Below are 12966 nucleotides of genomic sequence, written 5' to 3' on the forward strand. Positions count from 1 at the left end.
CAGCCTCTGACCACCTCCTGTATCATGTCCGCAGCCTCTGACCACCTCCTGTATATATTAGTAAAAATATGCTGGGTGTGACATGGATTTTCTTCTTATTTAACATGTATACATAGACATTTCATTAAACATTAGGTCATGAATATTTACGGGAAGTCATGGAAAAGTCATGGAATTTTATTGGTGAAAATGTGTATGAACCCTGTCAATGTCTTGGAACCCCGAGCAATCAGACTGTGCCTGCAACATTGGACGGATCATCTTCAGGGATGTCCAGTGCGTATTCAATCGGACGATGCTACAGCCGTGGCTTATGTCAGTCACAGGGGGGACAAGTGTCCTGGCAGCTCTGGAGGTAGCTGGCATTCTAAGGTGGGCAGAACGGTTCGTTCCAGCCCTCTCCGCTGTATACATTACATACAGGGGAGGGGGGAAACTGGCAGGCGAATTACCTCAGTCAGCAGGCGTTGGACCAAGGGGGAGTAGTCCTTCATCCGGAGGCGTTTCATCAGTTGTGTCTCCGATGGGGCATCCCCGAGGTGAATCTGTTGGCTTCCCAGCTCAACAGAAAGGTGCAGAGGTTTGTGGCTCGGTCACGGGATCCATGGGCAGGCTTCACAGATGCGCTGGTTGCCCCGTGTGGTCAGTATCGTCTGATTTTCCCCTTCCCTCCTCTTAAGCTTCTGCCAAGACTTCTATGCAGGATCGAGGCAGAAGGGAATTCCGGTCATCATAGTGGCGCTGGACTGGCCTCGCGGGGCCTGGCACGTCGATTTGGTGCAGCGGGTCGCTGATGTTCCATGGAAGCTTCCTCTCAGAGAGGATCTGCTGTCCCAAGGACCAATCTTCCGTCCTGCATTACAGTCGTGAGTCGTGTTTCCAACGCTGTTAAAAGCTAGGAAACCTACTTCGAGGAAGATCTACAGTAGTATGTGGAAGACGTACATTGCGTGGTTTGAGTCTCTTGGGGTTCATCCTCAATCTTGTTCGATGGCCCTTCCTTCACCGTGGGTTGAGCAGAAACCTTACCTTGAGCACTATCTTGGGTCAGATGTCGACCTTAGTGGTCTTATTTCAACGGCCTTTGGCAGTGCTGGAAAATAATGGTGGCCACACAAAATATTGACACATTGGACCCAGTTTGGACATTTTCACTTAAGGGTGTACTCACTTTTGTTGCCAGTGGTTTAAACATTAATGGCTGTGTGTTGAGTTGTTTTGAGGTAACAGCAAATTTACACTGCAATACAAGCTGTACACTTACTACTTTACATTGTAGCAATGTATAATTTCTTCAGTGTTGCCACATGAAAAGATATAATAAAATATTTACAAAAATGTGAGGGGTGTACTCACTTTTGTGAGATACTGTAGCCCCACTGGATGGGGGCTGGCCTGCCAGTTAAATGTCTCGCGAGGTCGCATACGACCTGGTCTCGGCCTGAGTCGCAGCATTTTCTCCTGGCCGACAGCCCCTGGGTTCAATGGCGAGGAGGCTGTCTGGAGCGTTGCCCGTCTGGTTCCCGGTATCATGAGTAGCTGTTCAACCTCCCCCCCCCCCCCCCCAGAGGGTATTGTGGTGGACGTAGGTCCCTGTCCCTCCTTGGGGAGGTTGGACCCTTGGGTTCCCGTCCTTCCCATTAGGCCTTCCTGTATTCTGATGGTCCTTGGGTCATCTGGCCCCCCATCCACCCTCCACGTGGACACCACGAGTACTATCCTGGTGCAGCCTGTGCCTTTCTGGTGGGGTGGCGAGTCTGGTGGGGTCCTCCCTCTCTCTGCTGCAGGATTGTGGGATGCTCTATTGCTGGCAACCTGGTGGTCCCTTGGCTGTGTTAGACACGTTTAAGACATCAAGGATGTTTACTTGCACATTCCAATCTGTGCCCGCCACCAGCACTTTCTCCACTTTGTTGTGGGAGAGGAACATTATCAGTTCGTGGCGTGTCCCTTTGGTCTCACCTCCGCCCCTCTGGTCTTCACAAAAGTGTTGGGTCCGATTCTGGCGTTGCTATGTCAGCGGGGAATTGCAGTACTGGGTTACCTGGACGACCTCCTCTTGCGAGCAAAATGCTCTGTGGTTCTGATAGACGACGTGAAGATCACTATACAGACCTTGAAGGAGTTCAGTTGGCTTCTGAATTACCAGAAGTCTGCTCTGATTCCATCCAGAAAGTTGGATTTTCTGGGCCTTCCTCTGGACAAACTCCAGAAGTTGCATGCTGCGATTCATCTCCTGCTGTCCTGCATATGGTCGTTCCTTCTGACTTGCATGCGGGTGCTGGGCCTGATGGTATCTGCCTTAGAGGCAGATCCGTTTGCACAGTTCCATATGAGGTCCCTGCAAAGGGAGATCTTGGTCAAATGGGACAAGTGTCCGAAGTCTCTGGACAACCTTGTTACGTATGAGCTAGGAAACTAAAGGGTCCCTGGTCTGGTGGCTTCGCTCTCCAGCTCTTCGACAGGGAAACTTGTTCCTCCCCTTATATTGGACAGTGGTCACCACAGATGCCAGTCTGTCTGAGTGGGGAGGTGTCCTGGGTCGGAACTCAAAAGTAAGTCAAAAATCCCTTTTTTTAACGTGTGTGAGAAATGTCAAAATTGCCCTTGGTGGTAGGTATAGAGCGACATGAGGTACCATATCATACCTGCTATTTAACCATTTCTGTACCCTGCACTTTTTACAAATCATTTGTAGTTTTTCTGAAATGTGCACTGTTCATTATGCTTAATTGTGTTTTCTTTTTCCTTTGTTTTCTAAATTGGTTTTCTTCGTGAATCACTTGTAGAGATACAATTTTTTTCTGTAGAAATTAAATTTTAGGCTGCAAACAAATATTTTTCTTATGTTTGCTTTTTTGGTTTTCTTTCAAGAACTGTTTTATAACAAAGTCATATCATTTGTTTTTTAACAGCAAAATAATCTCAGTAATCCACCCACACCTCCAGCCTCTTTGCCACCAACTCCACCTCCAGTGGCCTGTCAGAAGATGGTGAATGGTTATGCCACCACTGAAGAGCTGGCAGGAAAAGCTGCTATTCTTGGAGGACATGGTATATTTAATATTGCCCATTACATAAATACATATTGTCATAATCTGTGCATTGCTGTTATCATTGCATTCATGTTCTACTTTTACATTTCAGTTACCAAAGCTCTGGGACCCAAACAGTTCCACCTGCCTTTCAGGTCCCAGGATGATCTTTTGGCTAGAGCCATAACTCAGGGACCTAAATCAGTGGATGTCCCAGCCTCATTACCCACACCACCACACAATAATCAGGAGGAGTTGAGGTAAGCTGGTCTCTATCTTAATGAAACACCTTATATTCCAATAAATCAGAGTGAAGGAAATATGGAACTCTAGTGTTCTACCCAGAGGAAACAAATACATATATAAAACTATGCCTGCTTTATTATACAAGTAAAAAGAAAAGGACAAAATCCATTTCAAATCAATAAAATACGGCCATCTGCAATACATTTGCTTTTGAGGATGATATTCCATCAGGGGCAGCCTCCCCTCGTTGGTAACCCTACGCAACTGGACTGTTTGTGCTTGTGCTTTCCTACTTCCCAACACATTTCAAAGGAATGAGCATCTTTTTCAGGGGCAGGCAGCACACTGCTGACTACTTTCTATTAAGATCTCTCTTGTTCCTGCCCACTAGTAATATTAGCCCTTATACTCACAGACACTAAAAGGTGTGTTAAAACTCAAATTCATATAAAATATATACCGATAAAAGTCATAAAAAAAAACCTCTATAATTGAGGGGGTCTTGACACATTATACTAAACACACATTTGCAACTATGCATTATATATAGGCTATTCATAAACCTACACATAAAAATATCCACAATATACTGCAACAGGGCTTATAAGAAAGCAATTAAGATTGAATTAAACATTTATCGCTTTAGGATAAAAGCTCATTCTTTTATATGTCCATTCACTTTCTGTTTGATCCAATAAATTATTGATGTCACACCAATTGGTTTTAACTTAAATGAATAGTTCAAAAGGTGAGATTAGGTTTCCTATGACATGTTCTAATATCCTCCAGGACATGGTGGTCTTTTAGCTTTTCATAATATTACATATATGTATGTTTCATATGGCCATTATACTTTAGCCCGCAAGAGCATTCAACAAAATGGATAACATTGGTGAATTCATAAGTTAAAAATTGTTGTACCTTAAAATTTCTACCTCATATTAGACTAAAAACAGGGGCTAGATTGGGCAGTGCAGTGATTTCTTGAATTGTTACTACTCTGGCAGTTTGGGAAGAGCTGACTTTTCTTGTGTTTTTTTGATTGTAAGGTCTTTATCTTATTTGGCAAGTTAACTCCTCATTCATGATCAAACCATAGATTGCAAAGAACAATTTTCAACATTCATAAAGGATTAGGATCTATATACAACAGCTTTATTACAATTTTTGTAATGGTTTATCTAAGGCCAAAACATTAGACCCTGTCGGGTATATACTGCAGTCTATTATTACCTATGGGGATATTTACCCCATCTATTTGTCCTGGTGATCATTGTCACTAGGACTAATAGTGGGGAAAATCTAAAATTTTAGATTGTCACCAGAACAGTAATAGAGGAAAAATTTGCTCAGGACATTTAAGTGATGACTGAGGTCATTTCTGTTATTTTGGAGAGATTTTCTGTTGCTTCCTGATATAATTTATGGGACACACTAGAGCCATAACAAAGTAGAAAAGTTAACTTTATCCTGGAAACATCCCAAGCAAAAGTTTAATCGATCCTGGACACATTTCAAGCAAATGTCTCCCAGAAAAGAAAGTTGTTTCTCAAAGAGTACATGTTTGAGTAATTGGATGCAAGAGACATCCCACATTGAAATTTCCCATGAGAGTTTCAGGCCTAATGGTAGCCTCCTTTTATAGAAGTACCATTCGCCCAATTCCATTCCAAGAACTCTTAAACAGTACAGCTTGAAAAAGCATGCTCCTTCTCTCGATTTTGCCCATGCTCCTTCTCTTAATTTTGCGCATGCTCCTTCTCTCGATTTTGCCCATGCTCCTGTCCAGCCAAGCAAAGAATTCCCTATCTTGGTGGGTCACCACCCCAGCCTTTATGGTGGGGAAGTCCTTCCTTCCTTATCACTGTAAAGTTGTTACAACAGATGCAAGTCTCTCAGACTGGGGATGAATGTTGCAATCCCTAACAATCCAAGTAACATGGCCATTGAAGGAAGCCAAGCTCCTCATTAAAGTCTTGGAGCTCAGAGCAGTCAGGTTAACCCTGCAGAACTAGACCCCACTTCTGAAAGGGCACCCTAATAGGGTGTAGTCAGACGATGCCACGGCGGTGGCCTTTATCAACTATCAAGGAGGTGCCAGGAGTCTGGCTACCTTGAAGGAAGCAAACCAGATCATCTCTTATCCTGCAATCTCTGTGGTCCACTCCCCAGGATTGGACAACTGGAAAGCAGAGTATCTCCGCTGCCATTGCCTGGATCTAAGGGAATGGGCCGTTCATCCAGATGTCTTCAATCTTAAATGCGAGAAATTAGGGATTCTGGATGTGGACATCCTAGTCACCAGATTCAACTACAACTACCTCTGTTCATTTCAAATCAAAATCTCCTCCTGGGCTTTCCAGCACTAAGCCTCTGTAGCATAATTGTGTAAGGCTGCTGCCTGGTTCTCTTAATACTTTTTCAAAGTTGACTAGGTGGACATCAAATCTTCTGCTGATACTGCTTTTGGCCACAAGTGTCTTGCTGCAGCTCTCTCTGGTCGGGCCTTCTGACCCTTGTTGGGCTTATTGTTGCCCCCTGTTCCTATTTATTGTTTGAGGACATCCCATGGTGTATGGATATTGTATTCTTTACTATACGATTAAGATAATAGGAGTTTTGACTTGCACATTGCATACCGTAGAGTACAGGCCACACTCCCTTCCATTCCTTGGTTTACTCTCCATTGCTTGCTACAAAATCAAGACCCCACAGAGTATGGTAGGGTTAAAGGGGAGGAGCCTATACTGTACTTTGTCCTGTACTGTACGCCAAGATTTGGAATTTACAGGTCAGTCAAATTTCCTTTTTTTTTTTTTTTTTTGCTTTAGATATGCTTGAAATCACCTGCCAATATCTTATGAGTCTGAGATTCCAGCGGTAGGATTTATTAGCAACTATTCCCAGGTCCAGAGCAACCATTTAGTGGTTGTCCGACTATTCCTGATTTTAATTTTATATTACATAGACAATGCACCAAATGGAAGATGGAGCAACACTTTTTTAGCCTTAGGAGATGGGGATCCCACATTGGCCATGGAATCCCTGCAGTAGAAGCCTGAGATAGATTTGGCCTATCAGACTCCACATAAAACTGTCATGGGTGGAGAAAACTATGTAAGCTGCCTACACATGTACAAGCTTCTTAACACCTTCACACCTGTGGTGAAACAAATGTTAATGCCTAAACGCAATTTTGACGTGTTAGGAAAACTGTATATATCATCACAACTACTTTGTGCATCTAGGTGGATTATACATTCTTTTCAGGGCAAATTGGCCTTTCATTTAGTGGTAAATGGTAATGGATAGCCCCTGATTTTCTTTTATCATCATAGGAAAACTGTAAAAAAAAAAAAAAATCATATAGCTGTATATTTCTTGTTACTACCATAACCTACCACCAAGGTACAACCCAAATTAAATCCCCCAGCTCTGGATGATCGCAGCGATACCCCAAATGTGTATGTTGTATGCATGTACCTGCAGTACAGCCCAAAAGCATTAGTACGCGTTTTGCATTTCATTTTTTTTTTTTTTTTATCTTACCTAAAACACGCGGACACTGATACCAATTTAATAACTTTTTTTTTTTTTTTCATTTCTGCCCAAAATATGCTAACCGTGATCTAAACACTGACCTAGGTCAAACCTTGATCTAGTTATTTTTTTAACCTCACAATTGTTTTTTCCTCTCTGCAAGGATCAAGAGGGATACAATGGATCTCTCCCCTCCATTCACAGAGAGCGAAACACAGGGGCCTGCTTCACTGTGACTGATCACTCTAATGGCCAATCAGAGGCTATCGCAGTGAACAGGTGACCCGGACCCAGTAGTTTGAGGTACTGATTGTTCGTACAGGACCCAGGGCTCCCGCTGAGACCTCAGTCTCTGTGCTGGGCGCTCTCCCAGCAGAGACAGATGCGCAGATATGCAGTCCCACAGAAAAAAAAGCCCAGTCCAATGAGGCCGTATATATGCGTACTGTTGGCGTAAAGGGGTTAAAGAGGAACTAAACACTCCCATCTGCATTAAAAAAATTCACATCTTGTGTCCCAAAATGCAACCTAATTGAATCCAGTCCTGGTAACCCCTCTGGCTGCACAAGCCAGCGTCAATTTGGGTAAATTGCAGCACTCCTCTTTCTACAGCTACCACCCTCCAAAATGAATTACATGCATGTACACTACCAAGACTAACAAGACCTGTGACTATGCAGATTGAGAGCTTGTGCTGATGAAGAGGTTCAGTTGCTGGCAGGAATAACAATGACCTCTTGTGTTACACATTTCATAGAACAGTGATTGGCATAATGTTTTTTACCTTATTGAATACACTTTTATATCTCTAGGAAACCTTTTTTTAGTTTTGTATAAAGTGGGAAAGGGTTCCTTTCAAGTTTTTATTGCTGTCTCTCCATTGGGTAGATGCACCCCTCTATTTGTACTGGTGACTAATGTCGCTGGGAAAAAAAAAATGAGGGGAAATACAACAATTTGGAGTTGTCCCCAAAACAGTAAGGGGAGATTGCCCAGTGGGGATACCTGATCCGGGGACAACGGTCTAAGAGGAGAATTCTCACTTTGGGAGATTTCCTCTAATTTCCTAAGGCATCTCTGGGACAGGAAACAAAGGGAAACTTCTCTATCGTTCATCGACAGACGCAGTCTGTGATGCATATCAGTAGGGTTAAGCTGCCCCCTACAGGAGTAGGACACTAGACAGAAAAAAGGTTCTGGCTACGCCTATGGGCAGTCCCAGAGGGTACACCCTCTCTCTTCCTGCATAGGATGTCAGTTTTAATCTGTCAGTCAGGACGCATTCTACTCGGGCTCTTTGAGCTTCCTGGGCTTTTTGCAATCAGCCATCTGTGGTTCAGGTTTGCAAGGTGGCTACCTGGTCGTCTGTTCGTACCTTAACTAAATTTCATAATTTTTGGACTTGATTTTGGCACATAAACTATTTTTATGATATGTATGTTTTAAGGGCACAGCTCTTTTATAAGTTTTAGAGAATTTTAGAGTATATTATATTGCAATTTTTTATTCTCCTAGTCTCCTGCACATATCAGCAAGCGCTATATTATCCCATTTAGTTTGGGATTTTCTACACATTCACTTTATAGCAGCTGCTCATCTATACATTAAATTATATCCAATAGCCACATCACCTACTTGATTAGGCACTCCTAGGCGCGAGGAATATATTTTATTGAATATATTTACCTACAACAAATTTCATAAGGTTGATGTGCTGGCATCTACAGATGCCTCTTTTGGCTACAAAGTTCTGCAGGCTGCTGTTTAAGGGGGCTTCTTTGCCTTCCTTAAGGGTGTTTCATGTTTTTTTCAGGTGGGCCTCATCTTTTGTTTTGATGAGTCCTATGTTGCCTGGTTGGCTATATTTAGCCTTGGGGACTTAATTTTCTGCTGTTCCCACCCCTCATTTTATGGCACTGCTTTGGGACGTCCCTACTGATATGCGTCAGAGACTGTCTGCACCTGTCAATGAACGATAGAGAAAACTGGATTTTTGACTTACCGTAAAATCCTTTTCTCAAGTTCATTGACGGATGCAGTACCCGCCCCTCTATTTTGGGTTGGGTTGGTATTCTCTGACACTGCTTTGATACAAAACTGACATCCTATGCAGGAAGATAGAGGGTGTACCCTCTGGGATTGCCCATAGGTGTAGCCAGAACTTTTTTTCTGTCTAGTGTCCTACTCCTGTAGGGGGCAGCATAACCCTACTGATATGCATCAGAGACTACGTCTGTCATTGAAGTCAAGAGAAAAGTATTATATATTTGGCACCTGGGGTAAACAATGTTACCTTGTCCTGTGGGGTCCTTTTAGGTGGATCCCTAAGGTGGCCTCATGCCTGGGTCCTGACTGTATGGCAGCGATTCTGGCCGACCATCTTAAGTGTGGGCACCGGCTCTCTGTGTGTAAGGTACAGCGGCCATGTTCCCTGAGCTTCCTATGCTTTTGCATTGGCACCATTTTGTTGTAGCCTGGAGCTACACAGGCAGTTCGGCCTCTTGTGCTTCCAGGTCACTACCTGTGAGACGTTTCATTTGCTGAATCTCCATGCTGCAGAGCTGCTGAATACACTGTGAGGTGGTACAGTATAGGGATATTGCTACCTGCTGCTATTTAAGGGTGACTCCGGTTACCAATGGAGTCCCGGTGCATCCGGATCGCAATCTCTCATGTCTCTTTCAGCAGCATTAGAAAATCTGGCATTAAAGGTGGATTTTGTAATGAAACAAGTCACTAGCCAAAAACATCAACTGCCTTCTCTGTCCTCTGATTCAGAGCCTGATATGGTCGCCACGGACAACCACCTCCTTGAGGGATCTCTGTCCTCGCAGTGGGATGGTGAGAAGGATATGTCCTCGGCTGCAGCGCGGGAACGCGCTGTGGTGGAAGCACCGATTTGTTCAGTAAGGGAGACATTAACAATGGATGATGGGCCCACATAGTCAGTAAAGTGGGTAGTTTTTGGCTCCCGCAAAGCCCAAAAGTCGGGTCAGGTGTTCCTTTTTCCCGCGGTTTTTCACGATATTGTGAATGAGCAATGGCGGCGCATTAAGCACGTGCTAGTGGTGCCAAAGCTCTTTAAATGCCATTATCCCTTTGCTGACTCAGTCTCGAACCGCTGGACGGTGCCACAAATCTACTGTGGTGCCGTGGACAGACGGGTGGAATCCCTTTCCCGCCACCTACATCTTTTGGCGGGCTCGGTACTAAAACCGATCTTTGCGTCCGTTCTGGTTTCACAGACTTTAACGGAATTGCTTAACGTACTTAGGGGTAACTTGAACACTGACATAGTTCCCCGACCCTAATTGAGCTCACGAACCAGATGGCCCAGGCCCTGGTGTTCCTGTGTGATGCGGCCCCTCTGGTTGCCAGAGTGTCAGCGGTAGGGATTGCCATACATCGCATGGTGTGGCTGAAGAGCTGCTCGGCGGACCAGGCCTCTAAGAAGTCCTTAACAGATCTCTCTTTGGGTGAACATCTGTTTGGAGACTCCTTGGATGAGTTAATCAAAGGATTAAAGGGGGGTAAGAGTACTATTCTCCCCCCAATCCTCAAATGGAAAGGCGTCCCGCAGTAGGCAGGGACCCTGGTTCACGGCTCATAGGCAGTTTTTCATGCCTCGGGCGCAACAAAAAGGTAAATCATTCAGAGCCTATGGAGGGAACAGAAAGGCTTGGTTGGGTAAGCCAAAGGCTAGCCAGTCCGGTTCGGCAGACAAATCCTCTTCTTCACGAAGGGGTGCTCTCACCCGATTCTTGGGTGGGGGGAATTCTGCATTACTTTCAGGAACTCTGGACATCTCTGATTCAGGACAAATGGGTTCACAGTTTGGGATATAAGATCGAATTTCGGTCTCGCCCAGCAGACAGATTCTTTCCCTCAAATTTTAGTCTGTGTCCAGATCGCTTGCAGGATCTCAAGGAGGCAGTGCAAGATCTTATTGCACAAGGAGTGATTGTGCCCGTTCTTCAGCAGGAACAGTTTTGAGGTTTCTATTCAGACCTGTTCAAAGTGCCCAGAAAGAAGGGTAAAAGGTGCGTCCAATTTTTGACCTCAGGTCACTGAACTGCTCTGTGCAGGTGCAGAAGTTTTTAATGGAATCCATTTGGTTGGTGGTAGCCTCTTTGAATCAAGGGGACTTTCTATCCTCCTCGAATCAAGGGGACTTTCTAGCCTCCATCGATATCAAAGATGCGTGTCTACACATCCCTATATACAGGGGACATTAGAGGTATCTCTGTTTTGCAGTAGCAGAGGAGCACTTTCAATTTGTGGCATTACCCTTTGGTCTAGCCTCCACTCCCAGAGTCTTCACCAAGGTTTTGGCCCCCGGTGCTGGCTTTGCTACGCAGAAAAGTGATTGCGGTCCTGGGATATCTGGACGGCCTCCTGTTGAGAGCAAGCTCTCACGCAGCCTTGTTGGGTGACCTGTCAATCCACGGTTCAGACCCTTCAGCAGTTTGGATGGACCATCAACTTCAAAAAATCTGCACTGACTCCGTCGGTGCGACTGAATTACCTGGGACTGTCTCTGGACTCCTCTCTGGCGAGGGTCTTTCTTCCCGGGGACAAACTTCAGATGTTGCAGGGAAAGATCAGGTTGCTGATGGGCAATGATCTCTCATCTCTGTGGACTTGCATGAGAGCCCTGGGGCTGATGGTGTCGACCTTCAAGGCAGTCCCATTTGCTCAATTTCATTCCAGGCCTCTGCAGAAGGAGATTCTTGTCAAGTGGAACAAGGATCCACAGTCCTTAGAATATGTTTGAGCTGACTTACCAGGTAAACGCTCTTTTGGTGACTTCTGTCGCCCACCCTGAGCCAGGGCAAGTCCTTTATACTGCTGTTATGGATGGTGGTCACCACGGATGCCAGCCTGTCGGGCTTGGGTGGAGTGCTGGACAATCTCTGTGCCCAGGGATTCTGGTCGACAGAGGAGTCCTCTTTACCGATAAATGTTCTGGAACAAAGAGCAATCAAGCGTTGCCTGCTCCACTGGATGAATCAGCTACAAGGTTCCCTGGTTCGGATTCAATCGGACAATGCCACTGCTGTGGCCTACATCAATTACCAAGAGGGCACAGAGAGTGCCCGGGCGGCCCAGGAGGTGGTTTAGATTCTGACTTGGGCCGAGGAACATGTTCCAGCTCTCTTCGCAGTTCACATTCCAGGAGTGGAGAACTGGCAAGCAGATTACTTGAGTCCTCAGGTTCTGGACCAATGGGAATGGTCCCTGCATCCAGAGGTATTTTATCTTCTTTGTGTCTGGTGGGGTACCCCGGAGGTCGACCTCTTTGCGTCTCGTCTGAACAAAAAGGTGCAAAGGTTCGTGGCCAGGGCTCGAGATCCTCTGGCCGACGCCACACACACTTTGGTAGCTCCTTGGAATTAGTATCAGCTGATTTATGCCTTCCCTCTGATACAGCTGTTGTCGAGGTTTCTCCACAGGATGGCGGTGGAAAATGTTCCAGTGATTCTGGTGGCCCCAGACTGGCCTTGTCGGTCTTGGTATGCAGACCTGGTAAAGATGGTCATCGAGCCTCCTTGGCGAGTGGCTCTAAGGGAGGACCTGCTATCTCAGGGGCCAATCTTCCATCCTGCTTTACGGTCGCTGGCTTTAACGGCATGGCTGTTGAAGGCCACGTGTTGAGAGACAGAGGTCTCTCTGAGTCTGTGATCCCTACCCTGTTGAGGGCTAGGAAAGTAACTTCCAGAAAGATTTATCATCATACATGGAAGATGTATATTTCCTGGTGTGAATCGCAAGAATTGCACCCTCGCTTGTTTTCGGTTGCAAGGGTCTTGGCTTTCTTGCAGAAAGGAGTTGAGCAAGGCCAGGTGTCGGCCTTAGCTATCTACTTCCAACGCCCGTTGGCTGCTAATTCCTCCATCCTCACCTTTAATCAAGGGGTGCATCATCTGGCTCCTCCTAGAAGATCCCCTTTGCCTCTGTGGGATCTGAATTTTATTTTGTCTGTTCTTCAAAAGCCTCCTTTTGAGAAGTTTGGGGACATATTTCTGCCTTTGTTATCTCAGAAGGTTGCCTTTTTGGTGGCTATTACTTCTGCCCGCAGAGTATCTGATTTGGCGGCGCATTCTTGTCCGCCTTATTTGGTCGTTCACAGTGATAAGGTGGTTCT

The 12966-nt window shown here is 45.3% G+C and overlaps 1 protein-coding gene across 9 annotated transcripts in view; it reads left to right on the forward strand.

Annotated features, from left to right (window-relative positions):
* KMT2C (lysine methyltransferase 2C) overlaps positions 1-12966 on the forward strand; it is a 448529-nt gene that overhangs the window by 376598 nt on the left and 58965 nt on the right. For all 9 annotated transcript variants that reach the window (XM_082258361.1, XM_082258363.1, XM_082258369.1 and 6 more), the window contains 2 exons: positions 2916-3054; positions 3148-3295. In XM_082258361.1, the coding sequence (XP_082114487.1) occupies positions 2916-3054; positions 3148-3295 (287 nt within the window). The remainder of the gene's footprint in view (positions 1-2915; positions 3055-3147; positions 3296-12966) is intronic.

This window comes from Pelophylax lessonae (genome assembly GCF_965119305.1).
Source record: "Pelophylax lessonae genome assembly, chromosome: 5".
Taxonomy (NCBI): domain Eukaryota; kingdom Metazoa; phylum Chordata; class Amphibia; order Anura; family Ranidae; genus Pelophylax; species Pelophylax lessonae.